This window comes from Bos javanicus, chromosome 12 (assembly GCF_032452875.1).
Source record: "Bos javanicus breed banteng chromosome 12, ARS-OSU_banteng_1.0, whole genome shotgun sequence".
NCBI classification, from domain to species: domain Eukaryota; kingdom Metazoa; phylum Chordata; class Mammalia; order Artiodactyla; family Bovidae; genus Bos; species Bos javanicus.
In genome coordinates, this window is record NC_083879.1 from 15,426,470 (window position 1) to 15,447,269 (window position 20,800).

Sequence of the window (20,800 nt, forward strand, 5' to 3'; positions counted from 1 at the left end):
TCTCCTCTTGCCCCCAATCCCTCCCAGCATCAGGGTCTTTTCCAATGAGTCAACTCTTCACATGAGGTGGCCAAAGTATTGGAGTTTCAGCTTCAGCATCAGTCCTTCCAATGAACACCCAGGACTGATCTCCTTTAGGATGTGTATTTTATATGTAGATTAAAAGCCTAGCAGATTTTCTGCTGCTGCTTCTAAGTTGCCTCAGTCGTGTCCGACTCTGTGCAACCCCATAGATGGAAGCCCACCAGGCTCCCCCGTCCCTGGGATTCTCCAGGCAAGAACACTGGAGTGGGTTGCCATTTCCTTCTCCAATGCATGAAAGTGAAAAGTGAAAGGGAAGTCACTCAGTCGTGTCCGACTCTTAGTGATCCCATGGACTGCAGCCCACCAGGCTCCTCCATCCATGGGATTTTCCAGGCAAGAGTACTGGAGTGGGGTGCCATTGCCTTCTCCGGTAGAAGAGCTAGATGCTGTTAATGATGAGAACAGATATATAGTGATTGGTTCCCCAAGATTTCTATAGAAATGCTTGAAAAGAGCTTGTTCTGGAGTATGTCTGCTGACTATCTCATTTATGTTTCTAATTTACTTATTTTTCATTCTTCTTACTGATTACTAGAGTCACTATTAAATAAGTGTAGGATAAGCGAGGAATGGTTTAGCAGTGCATGTGACTAGGTTATCAAGACTTAATTTCAGCTAAATAGGAGTCATCAAAGTTTTGTGGCTGTAAACAAAAGGCTTCATTTATTGGACGATTGTTGTTTCTCGTGAAGTGGGCTGATAACCCCACTTTTCTCTGTCAGTTAGCTTACAGGGCAGACATTGTGTCCCATTTTCAGTGCTATGCTTAGAGACATGGACAAATAAGTTCGTTCAGTGGAGTAAGACTAGGACAGTGAGAAAACGAAAATCAATTTCCTGTGAGGAGCATTTGAAGGGACTGTGGCCGTTCAAGAGAAGATCTAGGGCAAACCAGGTGAAACTCTCTTGTTTTTAAAAACTGCTGCTGCTGCTAAGTCACTTCAGTTGTGTCTGACTCTGTGCGACCCCATGGACAGCAGCCCACCAGGCTCCCCTGTCCCTGGGATTCTCCAGGCAAGAACACTGGAGTGGGTTGCCATTTCCTTCTCCAATGCATGAAGGTGAAAAGTGAAAAGGAAGTCGATCAGTCGTGTCCGACTCTTAGCGACCCCATGGACTGCAGCCTACCAGGCTCCTCCATCCATGGAATTTTCCAGGCAAGAGTACTGGAGTGGGGTGCCATTGCCTTCTCCGTTTAAAACTAGAAGATGTATAATTAAGTATTGATGTTTAGAGGCAGAGTAACCCTTTATGGGTTATCTGTGTGGTTCAAAAAACATATATTTGGGGAAAAAAATAAAAAACAGCTAAGGTTTTAAAAAAGCAATGTGCCATACTGATAAGGAGAGTATGGACTCAGGAGTCCGTCAGCTCTGGGCTTTATCCAGACCTTGTCATTTACCAGCCATTTGACTCTGGGGAAGTTGCTTATTACCCTTTCTTGTTTCCTCATCTGTTAAAAGGAGATGGTATTAATACCTCATGGATTCAGTGTGTGTAAAATACTTAGTAAGTGTTCACGTACTGTCATAACTACCCAATACAGGCATAGACCGCATCATGTCTGATGTCTTCTCTTCCGCTCCGATCTCCCAGAGTTAAACAGCAGCAGCAGCTTCCTGTGCGATTGGCCAAGAGCTGAAAGAGGGCTTATGGAGTAGAGGAATCGAGAGTGGCAGAGAGGGGAGGGGGAGACGCACAGCTACGAATGCAGCTCTTCCTCAGTGTGGTCTGTTAACACCTGAGAAAAAGGAGAGTCTAGTTATGAATAAGCTGAGAATAACAGCCTACTTTAACAGTTGCTAACATTTGGGCCATTTTCATCAAGCATTCCCCACCACGTCCCTAAATCACTGTACTTGCATTTTTTTTTAATACCTTTGAACATCTGATGGGTACTGCATTTTAATTTGTTTACAGTTTTCATCCTGCCTCAGAAAACTTCAGTTTTTAAAATCTTTGATAAATGTCATGTTTTACTGACAGTCATACAGTCTGTGCTAATACAGCTTCTCTCAGAGATTTATTTCTAAACACATTTAACATTCAAGGTTGTGGGGGCCCACTAATAATGGAAAATATGCAAATAAAAATCAGTGAGATAATTTTCTGTTATAAAAATTGACTATGTTTAGAACAGAGTTACACTATGGATAGGAGTTTAAATCGGTACAAACCTTCTGAAGGGCAGTCTGGCAACACACATGTATATTAATGCACATATATATGTACACACACATGTACGTATATATACATGTCTCATACACACAAGCGCAGATATGCACTGCTACTCAAAACAAAGCAGAATAACAGTCCACTGTTTTCTCTGCCAGTCAGCTCACCGCGCAAGCATTATGTTCAGTTCTTGGTGCTGCCCTTACAGAAAGACATTGAGAGACTCATCTCGCAGAGGGGAACTCAGACAGTGAGAAATAATATTATGTTAATAATAAAATCCTCATGCCTTTGACCCAGCAATTCCATCAATTTCTAAAACCTATCCTGTGGAAATAACAAGTGTGCTTGTTATACTCATTAGTGATGCAAAGATTGATACACAAAGATAATTGTTTCAGCATGGTTTGTTATGGAGAAAAATGAGTAGCATTCTCAAATTTCTTAGTAAGGGATTAATTAAGTAAACTGGGGACATTTTAAAATTGCTTAATATTTTTAATTTGAAACAGTCTCAAGTAGCAGAAAAGTTGGAAGAACAATATAAAGAACTTTTCCACCAGATAGGTCCATGTAATACAGCATTCTTCTGTGACTTTTCAGGAATATAATTTGAATACGTTCCTGTCTTCTAATGTTGCATGCATTGATATTAACAAGAGATCTTTATAAAGTTAGAAATATCCAAAGCCACATTAACTGTTTCATTTTTGCTATGATTTTAATAAATATTTAAATCTAAAAGAAAGCAGTAAGGTTTCCCTTAGGGATATATCTCCTAAATTCAGAATGTGTTAAAGTATGTACCTCACTGGGGAAAATAAAGAGCTACTTTCTGACAGGGGCATTCTCTTTGGCAGTCACAGTTCACCCTTTCAAATCTATGAATTAACCACCGAATAGTACTACTGCCTAATCATCAGACTTCACTTAAGAGTTGCCAGTTGTCTCAATGATGTTTTACAGCAAAAGGATCCAGTCCGCAGTCTTGCATTACCTTCTGTTGTCAGGTCTCTCTAGTTTTCCTTAATCTAGGAATCCCGTTACAGTTATGAAATCCTGTTGTAATTGCTCATGGATTAGAACTGGTTTTGTTTCCCCATTAAACTGAGACCTTAAGGATAAAGACCTACACTCATGCCGTGCGTTTGTCACAAGGCCCTGGATGTGCAGCAAACGCTGAGTGGCGGTGAATGAATGAACCACTGAAAGAAGGCACAGGTTGGAACTCAACCTAGTGTTACAGAGAAATAGTACTTTCCCAACTGGTCTTCATGTCTATTCTGTTTGTATTTTTTGGAATAAGTTTCTTGGATCATGTCTTTCTACTTGTTATACTTTTGTTCTTAATCACTCAGCAAACTCAGTGATTGATCATCAGCTAATAAATACCTCATATGAGCTTAGGGAGTTTAACACTTTAAGTTTGAATATAAATGTTAGATTTGGAGGAACTTTGAATATGGTACTTGTTATGAACTTTGTACTTGTTATTCTTTTGTAGCATTCCATTGCACAAAGAATAAAGTCTGTGCTGTGATATTAGAGATCATTTATGGTCTGGTTCCATTTTTCCTTTGTAGTTCATCTCCTACTATTCCTTATTTTGTACTTTCCCTCACAGCCAAATCTGATCACATTTTTCTGATCAGACTCTTCCATGACTTTGCGTAGCTGTTTACTTTTGATACTAGTTCAAAAGTTGCCTCTTGCTGAGCCAATACTTACCTCTTAAAATAGAAGAGATGGTGTTCTCCTGTCTGATCCTGGCATATTGTGGCTCTCTTAATTAAAGTTTATTTCATTTTATGGTTATGGATTTAGCTTTTATATCTTCTGCTGGCTAGCAAAGGGGCCCTGCACTCAGTACTTTGCATATGACAGGTATTTAATACATATTTGTTTTTTTTTAAATTAGGCTATTATTAGGGAGTACATTGATCCCATATTGGTAAAAAAAACAATTTAAAAACACGTAATTCAAGTAAATAAAAAATAGTATGGGACTTCTCTGGTGATATAGTGGATAGGAGTCCGCCTGCCAATGCAGGGGACACAGGTTCAATCCCTGGGCCAGGCAGAATCCACGTGCTGAGGAGCAGCTGAGCCTGTGAGCCGCCCCTACTGAGGCCACATGCTGCAACTACGGAAGCCCATATACCTCGAGCCTGTGCTCTGCAACGAGAAGCCACTATGCTGAGGGGCTCCGCACACCACAGCTAGAGTAGCCCCTGCTGTCTGCAACCAGAGAAAGCCTGTACACAGCAAGGAAGACTCAGTGCACCCAAAAATTAAAAGCAAATTATGAAAAAAGATAGTAGAGAAGGATATTTACTGTAGCTAATAGTAGAAGATGTTAGCAGTAGAATCTTGGCTAATTTAAAATTTTTTTTGGCTTGTCTGTAATAAAATTATTTCTGTATGAGCATATTATTTAATAGCAGAGAAGATTGCTTATAATTTTAAAATAATAATTTTTGATCTTTAAAATTTTGTTAAGTAAATGAAACTTCTTTAGCTGGACAAAATAAATAGTAGAATTTGTTGAAGTTCTCTATCTGGTATTAAACATGCCATTCACATGCTGCTGAATGCTAAAAATACTCAAAAGTTAAAATAAGAATTGTAATAAGATCGTTATTTGGCTAAAATATTATTAGGGCAGGTTGTTATAGTGTTAAGAGACACGAACTTATAACATCTAAAATATTCATTGGTGGGACTTCCCTGGCAGTTCAGTGGTTAAGCCTCCATGCTTCCACTGCAGGGGACTCAGGTCTGATCCCTGGTCAGGGAACTAAGAACCTGCTTGCAGTGCAGTGCGGTCAAAAAACAAAATGAAATATTCGCGTGGGATTAATGTGAATTTTTTTCTCCTATAGGATTATAAATAGAATAGTTAGGAGAACTAAGAGAAAGTGAAGTCGCTCAATCATGTCCGACTCTTTGCGACCCCATGGACTGTAGCCTACCAGGCTCCTCTGTCCATGGGATTTTCCAGGCAATAGTACTGGAGTGGATTGCCATTTCCTTCTCCAGGGGATCTTCCCGACCCAGGGATCGAAGCCAGGTCTCCCGCATTGTAGACAGACGCTTTACCGTCTGAGCCACCAGGGAAGTCCTAATATTAATCTCTGTAAATGTAATATTTTAATGTACATATGAAGTTGTGTTTCCTTTATTAATAGTTCTTAGCTTACATTTGGAAAAAACATGAAATTAAATAATTGAAATGTTTTCTTTTCTCTCTTTCAGAAATCAAGGAAGGACCGAGGTAAGATTATTTCTATGGAAATTTTATTTAAAACACAAGATTATTTTACTGTGCATGAGGGTTAGTAAAAAGAGGGTAGTGTTTGCTCTGGAAAACTCCACATGAAACTGGTGGCTGGTCAGGAAAACATAGTAGAGTGTAAATGCCGCTCTTGTGTGAGTGAATAGGCTCCTTTCTAGTTGCTCATACTTAGCATTTTTCTACTTTGACTTAAATATCCCCTCTCTTAGTACTATGAAAACTAGTATTGCTTCAGTAATACTTTAACATTATTTCAGAGTGGCAAATGTATTTGACACAGATTTTTGAAGGCCTTAGATTTTGACCCATTGAGTCTAGGACATAATTTGTGGTACCTGTCACATACTAGAGAGATACTTAAATAATACTTCCTAATCTTTCTATGTGATTGAGAGATCAGCACTTTATAAATCCCTTTGATGAAAAATTTGGGGAGATATGGTAAAAAGCATTTTGAAAGATTGGGTCTTTCAAAAAAGACCTACTGGGTCTTTTCATTCTAAACCTCAATATTGAGTTATCCTTATACATATTTAGTTGTATTTGTTGAAATATTTGAAAGTAAAACAGCACCATGTATTCATATGGTAGTCATTGGATCTAAAAAAGAAAGCCATCCTCTGCTTATGGGAGTGTTTAAGCTTTCTGAGTAAATAGATCTCTTCCCCCTGCTTCAAGCAGTTGCTTTCTTAATACTTACTGTTCACTCATTCAGCAAATACTGGTTTTCTTCTGTGTGCCGGGCATTTTGCTCGGACATGGGTAGATGAACAAATGGATGGATGGATAGTTCTGTTTGTATATCCATCCATCCACCTAATATTTATTTAATGTATTTATGGGTATAAATATAACAAGACATGGTTCCTTGACCGCAGATACCTTAGGGAAACAAGTTACTTCTGTTTTACAAATAGAATTTTTTCAGCCGTAGACTAGAGGAAACATTTGAAAGCTATCTTTATAATGGTAGATTAACCCCATTGTTCAGACAAATAGGAATAGATTTATGACTAATTATTAAAGCTTATTTGATAAAATTTTTTTAAAGTGCTTCATAAAATGATTGGAAAAGATTCACATTAAAATATTTGATTTATAGTCACAGTTTCTGTACAGATACTTTGAATACAAAAGTGTATTGTAATAAGCTCTTGTTAATGTGTCTACTAGGTTTCATTTACTTTGAATGAGGATCTTGCAAATATTCATGATATTGGTGGAAAACCGGCTTCAGTCAGTGCTCCTAGAGAACATCCATTTGTCTTACAAAGTGTCGGAGGACAGACATTAACCGTGTTCACTGAGAGCTCCTCAGGTGAGTGGGCATAGAATCATTTAAATGCAATTCCTGGACGTGTTGTGTAGATTATCTCTCTCCACACACTCTGAAGGTCATTACCAGGGCTGTTCCACCTGTGGTTCTTTCTACCTCTAATTCACATCATGGTACTTCTCTCCTCGGTGCTCGAAGTCCTTTCCTGTGATTGATGAATTTTTGACTGTTACTGGAAGGGTTTAATTTCCATTTGGGGCATGAAGAAATAGAACAAAGCAGATGGAAGAGTGTGGTGCATCAAGCTGTCTTCTAGGATGTTGAGGAAACAGTATTATGAGTTTTGCCAAGATAAGGTCATCCTTGCCTGTTTTGGTAAATTGATATTCAGCAACTGTAAATTGTGTTTTAAAAAATACTGCTTAATACTAGGGAGTATTTAGTCAAAATATAGGAAATACTTTGGCTCTTGTGCGCTTTCTGTATTTCTTAATGCATAGGGATTGACTTCTTTTAATTGATATCGACTTCTAAGAAGCTTTGCATGGTTTTAAATTTTGTTTGTTTGCTCTTGAATGTTTTAATAGCTCAGTAAAAGGGGAGCAGGTGTTTCAGTTTGTGAATTAAATATAGAGGGGACTTTTTTGGTGGCGTATGTAAGAGTATATGTTCATTTTCATTGTTTCTTGGTTTTTAAGCTTCACTGAATCTGCAATACTACTAGTAAAGCAACAGGCTACCTCATTTTAACAGAACTAATTTCTCATACCTAATTCAGAAAGTTTATTTGGTTGTATAAAAGAAAAACATGCATGGTTTGTTGTATTTTCATTAAACATTACAAAGAAAGGTATAAGAAATTATATGTTAAGAACATTATTGTTTTAACAGAATATACAGTTGATCCTTGAAAAATGGGAAGGTTAAGGACACAAACACTCACAGTTGAAAACACAGGTATAGTTTACAGTGGGCTCTTTGTGTCCAGGGTTCCTCCATGTTTGTAATTGTGTGTGCTCGAAGTCAGCAAGTATAGATTGAATAGTACTGTGGTTTTTACCATTGAGAAAAATCCGCATTTAAGTAGACCCTTGAAGTTCAAACCCATGTTCTTCAAGGGTCAGCTGTACTCCAGCAAAGTTTCGTGGTGTCGTAGATTGCCAATATCTGCATAAACTGATGTCAGAAAATCATTGGGGTTTTTTTTCCCCTTGGATGTAGAATTTAAAAAGTGGTAAATTGTAAATTTTCTGTCAAGTGGTTTACAGTTAAGGAAGGTGAAATTGTTATTTACTCAATTGTGTCCAGATCTTTGGGAGCTCATGGACTGTAGCCCACCAGGCTCCTCTGTCCATGGAATTCTCCAGGCAAGAATACTGGAGTGGGTTGGCATTCCTTTCTCCCAGGGATCAAACCTTGGTCTCCTGCGCTGCAGGCAGATTCTGTACCATCAGCCACCAGGGTTTGTTTTATTTCATTATTCTGTTGCCATAATTTTCAGTGTAATATTGCTGGAAGTAGAGAACGTTAAACATATGCATTTTCTCCTGGAGAAGATTCAGCCATTCAACAAATATTTATTGTGTGGTACGTTGTGCAGGGCACAACATAGGCACAATTAGTCTACCAACTGGTTGGATTTAATAAGACCTGTCGAACCTGTGAGGTTTCCTCTACCTCTATGGTTGTTCCTGGAGTGGAAGAGGCGTGGCACCAAAATGATAAAAAGGAAGCAGTCTGAAAAAAAAGCCCGAGGTGGGGAAACTTGTAATTCCTTGGTAGAAAAAGGCACCCTGTTTCAGATTTTTTACCTTTTATCAGGTTGGTGGTTTTTCTGAAGTATAACTCATTGCTGGTACTTACACAAAAGACGGTGATTTAGAAAGCTGAGGTTTATTATCGTCAAAATTAATCTTTCGTATTTAATCTTGTAAATCCTTTCGGTAGTGTTGTGCTCTTTCTGAACATGTTGTATTCACATTTGGGGTTACAGTGTACTCCAAAGTGAATATGGCTTTATGAGGATTATCTTGCCAGGAATATGGAAAAGGATCAAGATTGTCCTTCTTCTGGAGTTTGTACAGTATGTTCTTTGTAGAACTGTGATAATGCAAGTGAGGTCTATGTTGCCGTTAGATGGTGCACACTCCAAGGCAAGTCTTTGGTGCCTAATGTCATTTGTTCTGTCTCATGTCATTGTTCCCTAACTCTCTTTGCACCTTTCTTTTTTTCTATGTATACTTTTTATTTTATTTGGCTGCATTGGGTCTTAGTTACAGCATGTGGGGTCTAGTTCCCTGACCAGGAGTCTAACCTGGACCCTCTCTATTGGGAGCACAGTGTCTCAGCCACTGGACCACAAGGGAAGTCCCTCTTTGCATCTTTCCGTGGTTTAATTTCCTTGAGGACAAGGGTGGAAGCTGGAGGCTATTGCAGTAATCCGGGGAAGGCATGATAGAGATTTGATCAGCGTGGTAACAGTGACAAAGGTCTAGTCTCTCACCTGATATCCCATCCCATCCTTCGTTGTCTTAACAGACAATCCACTTGGATTTCTCATCACCTGAAATGCAGAAGATACAAAATCAGATTGACTTCTTCATTCCTTTATTCTCCACATGTCCGTATCTCTGTCAGTGATACATCGTTCTTCTGTTCTGAGCCTCCTCTGACTCTCACATTCAGTCAGTTGCTTGTTAGGTTATTTCTATAGTAGAAATACACATTTCCTTCTTGTTTTTCTTTTTTTTTTTTTATTATTCGTTTTTATTCATTTGGTTCTGCGAGGTCTTAACTGCGGCTCGTGCGGTGTGTTTTAGTTGTGGCCTGTGGTATCTGGTTCCCTGACAAGGCACTGAACTTGATCCCCCTCCATTGAGAGTGCGGAGTCTTAGCCGCTGAATCACCAGGCATGAACCACGTACACATTTCTTGATACCGTTTATACCGTCCTCTGAACACTTCAGCCGTCCTCTCTACCCTCCAAGCTGCTAGAATCCCTTCTCCCTCCCCAGAGCCTCCCGACACTGCTGCCTCTCCTTCCCTTATTTTTCTCTGTCAGGGATTTGTTTGCTTTTTATAGTCGTAACCAGCTTTCCCTTTATGACTCCAGTCTTTGTTGATTCTTCCTTCATCTAGACTTTTATGGCAGTAAGGTTTGTATTACTCACTTTGTCCCTGAATTAAACCTTATGGGCAGGGGACCATGTCTCATGCTTATTGCCAGAATGTCTCATATAGGACTGAACACAGCACTTGGGCTCGCTAAAGCAAATACGTATTGAAATAGTTGATTTTCTCCTAAGTATTACTGGTATTCTAAAGGTACTCCTTAGACTGGTTTTAACTGATATGGCTTGTTAGTGACAAAGGGTAGATTTTCTTATTTCAAAGTTAAGTCTTAAGAACTTTGAGATTCAAAATTGAATATTAAATTCCTTTGTTCCCTACGTTACTTCTTGCTCATTATATTTTTATTTTGGCATGAATGATTCTTTTACTTTTTCTTTGCCAGTCAGATTAGTTCAGTGCTGTGTGATGTGACACTTGGTTGACCACTAGACACGTTATCATATTGCTTGGTGCATTTCCTGTGTGCTGAGAATAAGTTATATAATTTTCAGAGGTTTGAATTAAGCTTTATGTGTATCTGTGTGTGCTTTACAGCATTCAAACTACAGCTGTTTTCTTCTGTTGAATTTTTTTCTTATCACTGCTTTTACATGATTTTTGCTGTTGTGTAAATTATCACCATCTGCATATTACTAGTTGCCATTGCAATAGAACTCTGAGGTTTTTTTTTTTTTTTAAGTATAGTTGATTTACAGTGTTGTGTTAATTTACAATGTTGTGTGTTAATTTCTGCCGTACAGCAAATGATTCAGTTATATACACATACATTCTTTTAAAAATTCTTTTGGTTTATGGTTTATCATAGCTGCATGTGCTGTACAGTCAGACCTTGTTTATCACTTCTATGTATAATGGTTTTCTGTGTTTGTGAGTCTCTCTCTGTTTTGTAAATAAGTACCATATTTTTAGATTTCACGTATAAATGATATCAGGTGACATTTGTCTTTGACCTGCTTCACTTAGTCTGATAATCTTTAAGTCCATCTGCATTGCTGCAACTGGCATTATTCCATTCTTTTGGGGCTGAGTGGTATTCCACTGTGCATGTGTAAATGCTGCATCGTCTTCCTCCATCCGTTGGTGGACATTCAGGTTGTCTCCATGTCTTGGCTATTGTAAGTAGTGCTGCTCATAACTATTTAGTTTAGGAAAATTGAAGGAACTTTTTGTTAATGTTTACATCTTTTTTGTCATTAAGCAGTGATAGTTAACAAACGGACAACCTATTGTACGCTTATTTTGTCCACTGTGTTGAGTACTCCTTAGCAACTGTTTCACACAACAAGCCTATGAGGTGGAAACCACTGTCATTTAACTGATGAGAGAAACAGGCTTACTTAGGATATAATTTGACCAACATGCAGCTGGTAGACCTGTGCCCTTAATCATCATACTGGTGGTTTTCAGAGTGTAGGTGCAAAATTAATTTTGTGAGTAACTGACAGCATTGAAAAAAAGAAAGAAATTGGGAGAAAAATGAACTTTTATATTTGGGAACATTTCAAACACATGCTGAAGTAGAATAGTATAAACTCACCCAGCTTTTTTAAGGTGCTGTTGGTGATTAAGAGGGGCTTCCCAGGTGACTCGGTGGTAAGGAATCCACCTGCCAAGCAGGAGGTGTGGGTTTAATCCCTGGGTCGGGGTGATCCCCTGGAGAAGGGAATGGCAGCCCACTCCAGCATTCTTGCCTGGGAAATCCCATGGACAGAGGAGCCTGGCAGGCTACAGTCCCTGGGGTTGCAAAGAGTCAGACACGACTTAGGGACTAAACAGCAGCAGCAGTGATTAAAAACAAATTACTTTTGTAAAAAGATAGTTCCCTTTTTTCAAATATGTTTGCACCCCTCATTGTCCTGCTGCATTTTATTTCTAAGCCTTTATAAAGTCTATAAATCACTGTGATTTTATCTAAATGATACATTGCTTCACTTATTATAAACCTCAGTTCCTTTGTAAATTGCCTATTGGGTTTGTCCTGCAGAAACAAAAATAATCTGTCTGATCATTGTCTGCAAATTATGAGTATGTTTTTAACCTGCCACTTTCCAGATACAAAGCTGTGTTTATATATTATGTAGTGCAGTGATTTCCACCTGGGAGGCTGCTTTGCATCATCTAGAGACATTTTTGAGGACTTACTTCCTTGGTGGCTCAGTGGTAAAGAATCCACGTGCCAGTACAGGAGCTGCAGGAGACTTGGGTTCAGTCCCTGGGTCAGGATGTCCCCCTGGCGATCGAACTGGCAACCCACTTCACTAGTCTTGTGGAGAATCCCATGGACAGAGGAGCCTGGCTAGCTACAGTCCATGGGGTCACAACGAGTTGAACATGACTGAGTGACTTGAGCACGCACACAGAGACATTTTTGACTGTCACCCTGGGTGCGTGTTCCTGGCATGGAATAATTGGGGGTGTCATCAAACAGCCTGCTGTGCACACAAACAGCTCCTTGCAGCACAGAACTGTCCAGCCCAAAATGTCAGTAGTGCCAAGGATGAGAAACCCTCCTCTTGTAGAAAAGAAGGTGTTATTTTAAGTGGACCACCTATTTGGTATAACTACTGGTGAGATTAAAGTTATAAAATAAAAATGTTTGTTTTTTTTTTGACGGAGCCAACGGGAGTGATGAGAACCTGTTCACCTCCCCAGTAGCTGGTTTTTTTGTTCTTCTCCTGTTCTTCCCCTGCCCCTCCTCCTGCTGCTGTTTTTATTCCTTTTGACTTATCAGAAGAAATTTCTGTGCTTTTAGGGGACTGCTCTTGAGGTTTTAGCTTAACTTTTAGTTGGAGCATTTATTCTGTTTACATTTAAGATAACTATCAATGTGTGTATTCCTATTGCCATTTTCTTAATTGTTTGGGGTTTGTTTCTGTAGGTCTTTTTCCCCCTTCCTCTTTCTTTCTCATCTCTTGTGTTTCCCACCTAGAGAAGTTCCTTTAGCTTTGTTGTGAAACTGGATTGGTGGTGCTGTGTTCTCTCAGCTTCTGCTTGTCTGTAAAGCTTTTGATTTCCCCATGGAATCTGAATTGAGAGCCTTGTGGGTTGATTGCTCTTGGTTGTAGGTTTTTCGCTTTCAGCACTTTAAATATATCCTGCCACTCCCTTCTGGCCTGCAGCTTAACTTTTCATTGTGGAAAAAAAATTTAAGCATATGCGAAAGTAGAGAAATAGTATAGTGAAACTCCATGTGCCTGTCATCTAACTTCGGACTTCAGCATTTGGTTGGTCTTGTTTCAGCTCTTCCGCAGCCACTGTTCTTTGTACCTCACAGGGTCATTTTAAAGACAGCCTCACACAACATATCATTCCACCCTTAAATTCTTAGTACAAGTCTCCATAAGGATTCCTTTTTTAAAGATACGTAAGCACAGTAGTGTTACGGTACCTAAAAAAAATGGGCATTAATTGCAAAATACCATCATAGATGTCACCAGTGGAGACTGTTTAATGCTCTTGATTAATCATCTTTCTTGATTTTTTTTCCCCCTCTTTATGTTCTGTTTTCTGATTTATGGTTCAGCTGTATGTGAAATCACAGTGGTTTGCAATTTTATAGCCTACGTTATCCACTTGAACAGGTACCACTGGAGAAAATACAATTCATCAAGTCATTTGTATTACTGCGAAGGCATGGAGCAATCTTTCTGCAAAACTGTTTGAGGAATTTGGCTGACAAAGAAGTGACAGAATAGAAAATCATTTTTAGAGCTGTATGTACCAAGGCACCGATGTGAAATTTGTAACACTGTTGGAGGGGAAAATACTTAAGCGATGTTTACTGAATGTCATGCATTATTCTCAGATTGCATAAAATGTTAACAAATACATACATTTAGAAAGAAAAAGATCTTGTCAATGCAATATGACCAAACTCTAAAGAAATAGAGGGCTTGTAAAAGAAAAGTTAACAATAAAATAGAAGCAGTATAAGAATTTATATGATGACCAGACTAAAAGTGTTACTAATTCAATATGGTTTCTTTGAGTGGGGAATGTACTAGTGTATCTCGGTAAAGCAGTAGGGACATACAGTTTGAATATAAAGCTCAATTTAAAATGTTACTTTCTTGTTTATTTCTTTAAGCATAATTTTACTTATTCCCTCGCTGGCTGTGCTGGGTCCGTGTTGCTGTGCGGGCTTTCCTCTAGCTGCGGGCAAGCAGGGGGCTGCTGTCCAGTCGTGGTACGCAAGCTTCTGTCTGTGGTGGCTTCTCTTGGTGCGGGGCACAGGCTTCAGGGCACGCGGGCCCCAGTAGCTGGGCTCCCAGGCTCTAGAGCACAGGCTCACTAGTTGGAGTGCGTTTGCGTAGTTGCTCTGAGGCACGTGGGATCTTCCCGGATCAGGGATAGAACCCGGGTCTCCTGCACTGGCAGGTGGATTCTTTATCACTGAGCCACCAGGGAAGCCCTGGAATGTTAATTTCTTGAAAAATTAAAGAAATTGATCACAAAGAGAAACCAATTTCATCTAGGTCGAATTTAAGTTTAAAATAAACCTCTTGAAAGTTAGGTCAGTTTATTTGTCTTTAATGCAAAATGACTTAGTAAATGTTTTAAAATTCTGGAATAAAACCTCATTCCTCCATGTTTATACCAACTTGTTAGAAATAGGCAGCTGTGGCCTGGCCAGAGGTGAAGCACTGATAGAGAGCCAGTGTGCTTTTTGAAAGACTGTTTGAAAGGAAATTCAGCTGAAGCCTTCTTTAAAAATTTATTTTAAGGACCGTGTGTGTGTGTGTCAGTTGCCAGTCTCTTGCTTGTACTGTGTCATTAGCTGTTCCAGAAGAAGAGGGTTGGGGAGCCCTGCAGACACATACTGTTTTCACATTTTTTTCCTTTTCCTTTAAAAGAGCTTTTCTGGAGAATATTTTATGGTTGGAAGTTGTAGCCTTCTCCTGCTCACAGAGAAAAAAGCACACCACCCAGGGTTATTTACAGCTTTGGTTTCTTTTCTGTAACTACACACAACTTCATGACTGTGAGGATTTGGTAGATTTTTTTCTTACTTTGTAACTTGTTATGTATCACAGCTAAACAGTTTTTTGAGAAGAGCCCCTATATTGTTCAGCAAAGGAAAAATATCCAGTGATTTGGAGCAGTTCTCAATCTCTTTTCTGTGTCTTCTAGGTGAAGGGTGATGTTCCTTACATTCCCAAGTTAGGGACAGATTGCTGTGGTTTAGGAATTGTGGCATATGTGTCATAGATGCTCTGGGTGCTCCCCCAACCCCACGACCCGTCAGCCCTGGCCATTCTGGGCACACTGGCCAGTGTCTAAACCTCAGCATCTCTCTGTGTCTCTGCTGGCCGGGAGGGTGGGTCAGAAATGACAGGGTGTCAACCCGCACTCTGGGAGCCAGTATTGGAAAGGACTGGGTGAGTGAACACCCAGCCCGCTTAGTGCCCAGGTAGGGTAACCCCGGGCACGCGCCCTGCGCTGTCTCACAGAGTTCTTCCGCACGGCGGCTACACCTGTCCTCAGTGCTGTGCAACTGGTACCTGTTTTCTAGATGCACCTCTTCAACGACTTCTTTCCCCTTCCTGTCTCTTTTCTTCAGTCCTCTTCCAGTGTTTCCTGGGATCACCTGACCAGCAAACTACTTGGAAGCCTTTGGAGCTTCTGGAGGAAATAGTAACCAAGATACTAACCAAGATAGAAATAGTAAACTGTAGCTCTCTCTTTATTCGAGAACTGAAAATGATGTCTTTATAGGGGTTACTTGGCACCACCCCCCTGCTTTGGCCGTGCTGCTCGGTTTATGGGATCTTAGTTCTCTGATCAAGGATTGAACCCATGCCCTCAACAGGGAAAGCCTGGACTCCTAACCACTGGACCACCAGGGAATTCCCTGGCGCACATGCCTTTTTAAAAAATCATGGACCAAATGTGGTATTATAATCCTTTTTAAATTAATACCATACTTCGCAACTGACCATGTATACTCACACTAGTATTTTTGTGAGAGTTCTGGTGTGTTCTCTGATCCTCAGCCCTCTCTCTTGGAGGGTCTGTGCATCCGAGAGATTTTAGACCCTAGTGTGTTTCCTGGGGACACCACACATGAAGCAGACTCCAGTCGGCCCAGATGTCCCAAGGCTGAGGTTCAGGAAGGTTTTACCCAGGAAGTCGAGGTGCGCTTTCTGGCCGCATCAGTTTTCCCGTGGCTGTGTCACTGCCTCTAATCACCGCCTGTTTCTGCTGCTGTCCCCGTCAGTGCCGGCCGCCAGTCTGGCCACTGTCGTCTCCCTCACCTGCCTCTGCTCCACCAGGGTGACGGTCACGCTGCTGTTGCCTCCACTCGGCTTCTACCCCATCTCCCCGCAGGCCCCGGAGATTCGGTGCTGCTCAGCCCTGCCCTTCTCTTCACCGGGACTCTTGTACTTCCCCTCTGAGCTGTGGTTGTGATGCTGGTAAAGTTTGCTCAGGTGCTGCTGCCTCGCCTCTGTTTTGGATTTCAGCACCCAGTTTTTCATTTATGCAGTTTCTCTGTATTCTCCAGCTTTTTGAAATAACTACTTCAAAAGCCACAGACCTTTCCCATTAGAATATAATTTACTCAGGAAGACAGTTGCAAGGGAAAAACAATACACAGTATCTCATTATCGGAAAAAAACTATCATTTGTTGGGGACAATTTTATTTCAAGACTGTACAATTCATGAAAAGTAATTCAAATAAATTAACTGCATCACTGATTCAGCTGGCATTCACTTTCCACCAAAGCCTGTACTTGCTTCAAAGTCTTGTCAGAAAAGAATATTAAAAGATGTTAAGTGGGAGAAAGAGAAATTAATTGGAGCCTGTGTGATAACTTCACCAGACTATGTGTCTCACAAAGATAACCACAGTCTCTCTGTTAAAAAAAAAAAAAAAAAAAAGGAAGAAAAGAAAGATAAATAAATAAAATACTGGAACCATGACCCATGACTCTGGTTGATTTCTTAACATGTTATTAGTCGTTTAGAAGTTTAATGTTTCTGATATTGTAGTATTTCTAAATGGTACTGGTTATGTCAAGTAAGACTTATGCTTGAAAGATTAAAAAAAATGTGTATTAGGAAGGAAACAAAGTTACTCAAGATATGCAAGCGATTAGTGTAGACAATTCAGTGTTGAATCTGTGAATTCAAACAGCTTACCTACTAGTGTTTTCTGTTTTGATCTCAGTTGTGTTTACATGAATATATTCACTTTGTGAAAACTCATCAAAGCTGGAAATTTATGATTTGTGTACTTTGCTTCATTAAAAATTTTCTTACCAGAGAAGGCAGAAAGCACAAGAAGAAAACACAATTTTCTAAAAAAATCCAGCAGCCAGCTCTCTTGGTTGGTTCAAAAAAGTTAAATCACAGGTGTTAAATCACATTGCGTTAGTTTGCCAGGGCTGCCGTAACAAAATGCCACAGACTGAGTAGCTTAAAAAACACAGTTACTTTCTCACCGTTCTGGAGGCTGGAAGTCCAGGATGAAGGTGCTGGCAGGTTTGATTTCTTCTGAGGCCTCTCTCCTTGGCCTGCTGACGGCTGCCCCCTTACTGCCTCTTCACACGGCCTTGCCTCTGCACACATGCACCCCTGGTGTGTCTCTTTGTGACCGTTTCTTGCTGTAAGGACACCAGTCACGTGGCGCACCCTAGCTCTCGAATGCAGTAACTGTGGAGCTGCAGTGTACTGTCTTCGTCTCGGTCTCGGTTTGGTTTCTCCAGAAGCTCACCCTGTGGGTTATGGGATGACACTTGGTCGGGAACCGGAGCATGCCTGCGGCGCAGGGTGATGTCTGCCGCGTGGTTCACGTGTCGCTGAAAAGTAGTGTGTACTTGAGTCGGTGGAATCATATTGGCTGAATATATAGAATTAGGGGTGCCATTTCAATGGCAGTTTTCTCACAGTATTAGTGGAGAGGGAAATGCCTGTCGCCCCAGACCATTTCTGAATGGGAATGTGTGTATGCGTGTGCACGTGCGTGTGCGTGCACGCATGCACATGTGCAGGGTTGTGGTAATGGAACATTGGTTGGAAGAGACCTTATTTCACTAATAGAGGTAATTCTGACATTCAAAGATGGTGGCTCTGCTGCACGGTTAAAAGGAGAGTATACTGATGGAATAAAAGTCATAGACTGAAGGGGAGTTATAGTCCTAGGCCAAAGGTGTTTTAGGACAAGATATTCAAGGATATATTGGTTCATTATTAAAGTAAAATAGAAACCAGCAAGCTTTGGACTGTTGAAACTGCTACCTCCCAGCTGTGATATCTTTTACCTTGGAAAACATGGCTCTTGTCACCCTTTTTTTGTTTGTTTGCTTTTTAGTTAAATTTCAAAGGTAGAAGAGGAAGTGCTTAAAGATTATCAGGTCCAGCAGTGAACTCACAAATTGATGTGTGTTACGGCTACTAGGATAGAAAAGCCTGGCAGGCTGCAGTCGACATGATCCCAGAGTTGGACACGACTGAGTGACTAACACACGCACACGGCTGCTGAGACACTGCTGGTATGACAATGAACCCACCTGATTTTATTTGGCTAGGTTTTGTTTTTGTTTTTTTAATGAATACTGAGATTTTAGACAAGGCATTTCTTCAGAGGACCAGGATAGTAACCATTATTCCTTATTATACTTAGCTGTTTTGCATAATTATTTTACCTGCCCCATCTCAGAAAACATATGGATTGGAGACTGCCTAATTTTAGTTCAGTCTCTTTTTTTGAGGCAGGGAAATTGTTCCGAATGCCTTTGAGCAGTAGAACTGGAGACCAGTTTTTGTTATTCTGTGTCCATCTCCTTCCTGCCATGGAAAGAAGTGAAGAGATAAGTAAAAAGCCAAGTTGTATATCTTTGGACATAGGACAGAATGATAATAAGCACTGTAGTTTTTGCTCTAGCAGTCTGGATAAAAGTGAAACGTATTTAAGTGATTTGGGAGATCCTGTCAGACTATTCGTTTTGCACCTCTGGAGTAAGAAACGCTGTAAATTTTCCTTTGTATCTGAAGTTAGGGGAGATTAAAAGAAAAAATTCCTGGAGAGGGAATCTTAATATTCCTGAAGCTACCAGACCCATCTTAGGGGTGGAATTGTATAGTTTATTTGGCTAGGGAATTAAGAAATTAGACAGTGAAGACTAACAGGGTGTTAATGTAACTGTGACTTAGGGTGAAAAGCACTGTGACTCACTGTCTAAAACATAAGGGTGTGTGCATGCGTGTGCTCAGTCATGTCTGACTCTGCAGCTCCATGGACTGCAGCCCTCCAGGCTCCTCTGTTCATGGAATCTTTCAGGCAAGAATACTGGAGGGGGTTGCCATTTCCTCCTCCAGGGGATCTTCCTGGTCCAGGAATTGAACCTGCATCTCTTACATCTCCTGCCTTGGCAGGTCATGCTTTACCACTAGCGCCACCCAGGAAGCCCATGTATAGCCTGTAAAAACTCATCGTTTGTACACTGCTTCACAGCATACTTTTGCAATACTGTCACATGATCCTCAAGAATGCTGATAGGAAAAATTAATCACCCAAGATGGGTTAAGTGGATTTAATTTGACCACCTACTGTGAGATCATTATTAGACCTGAGCCCTGGGAACGAAATGTTTAGAAAAGACACACAGTTCTTTATAGATGCTAACACAGAGTTGGCATCTATAAGGAGGTGGTAGGGGTGGTGGCTCACTGGGAACAAAAGAGAAGATGCAGCAAATTTTCCGGGATGAGAGAAGCTTCGCCAGGAACCCAGCTTGAGTTAAGACCTGAAGTATTAGTTGGGGTTCTACTTGGGCAAGCGAAGCATGCCTGTTGCCTTCAAGCAGCATGTGTGGAGGGTTGAGAGCAAGATGGGGTTGAAAATTTCCAAGTGTAAAAGGATGAGGCACAGAGTGAGGAGAGTTGGGACTAGGTGTGCATGCCCATCAGAGAGTGACAGTGGCCTGAGCTCTGATGACGACTGCTTTTCCCTGCTCTGCTAAAGGGAAATGGTAGTTCCTAGAAGTTTGTGAATCCTGGTGAAAATGCTTTGGGATCATTAAAGACTGGTAGCATCCTCATATTTCAGGGGGGTAGGGGCTGTGGTGCAGAGCAGCTTAGACTGAGCAGTGCTATTACAACAAAAGTTTGAATGAAAGAAGGGGAGAAGAGAAGTGATTCAATGCCTAGAATTTGTCAGACATTGTCATTTTCAAACTACTGCACAATTGCACTCATCTCACACGATGGCAAAGTAATGGCTCAAAATTCTCCAAGCCAGGCTTCAACAGTATGTGAACCGTGAACTTCCTGATGTTTAAGCTGGATTTAGAAAAGGCAGAGGAACCAGAGATCAAGTTGCCAACATCTGGTGGATCATCGAAAAAGCAAGAGAGTTCCAGAAAAACATCTATTTCTGCTTTATTGAGTATGCCAAAGCTTTTACCTGTGTGGACCACAGCAAACTGTGGAAAATTCTGAAAGAGATGGGAATACCAGACCACCTGACCTGCCTCTTGAGAAACCTATATGCAGGTCAGGAAGCAGCAGTTAGACCTGGACGGAGCAACAGACTGGTTCCAAATTGGGAAAGGAATACGTCAAGGCTGTATATCGTCACCCTGCTTATTTAATTTATATGCAGAGTACATCATGAGAAATGCTAGGCTGGATGAAGCACAAACTGGAATCAAGATTGCTGGGAGAAATATCAATAACCTCAGGTCTGCAGATAACACCACCCTTATGGCAGTAAGTGAAGAGGAACTAAAAAGCCTCTTGATGAAAGTGAAAGAGGAGAGTGAAAAAGTTGGCTTAAAACTCAGCATTCAGAAAACCAAGATCATGGCATCTGGTCGCATCACTTCATGGCAAATAG

At 40.6% G+C, this 20,800-nt stretch overlaps 1 protein-coding gene across 2 annotated transcripts in view; it reads left to right on the top strand.

Moving 5' to 3' along the window:
* Window positions 1-20,800, top strand: part of GTF2F2 (general transcription factor IIF subunit 2) — a 140,519-nt gene that overhangs the window by 17,509 nt on the left and 102,210 nt on the right. For both annotated transcript variants that reach the window (XM_061434545.1, XM_061434544.1), the window contains exons 3-4: window positions 5,515-5,533; window positions 6,728-6,872. In XM_061434545.1, the coding sequence (XP_061290529.1) occupies window positions 5,515-5,533; window positions 6,728-6,872 (164 nt within the window). The remainder of the gene's footprint in view (window positions 1-5,514; window positions 5,534-6,727; window positions 6,873-20,800) is intronic.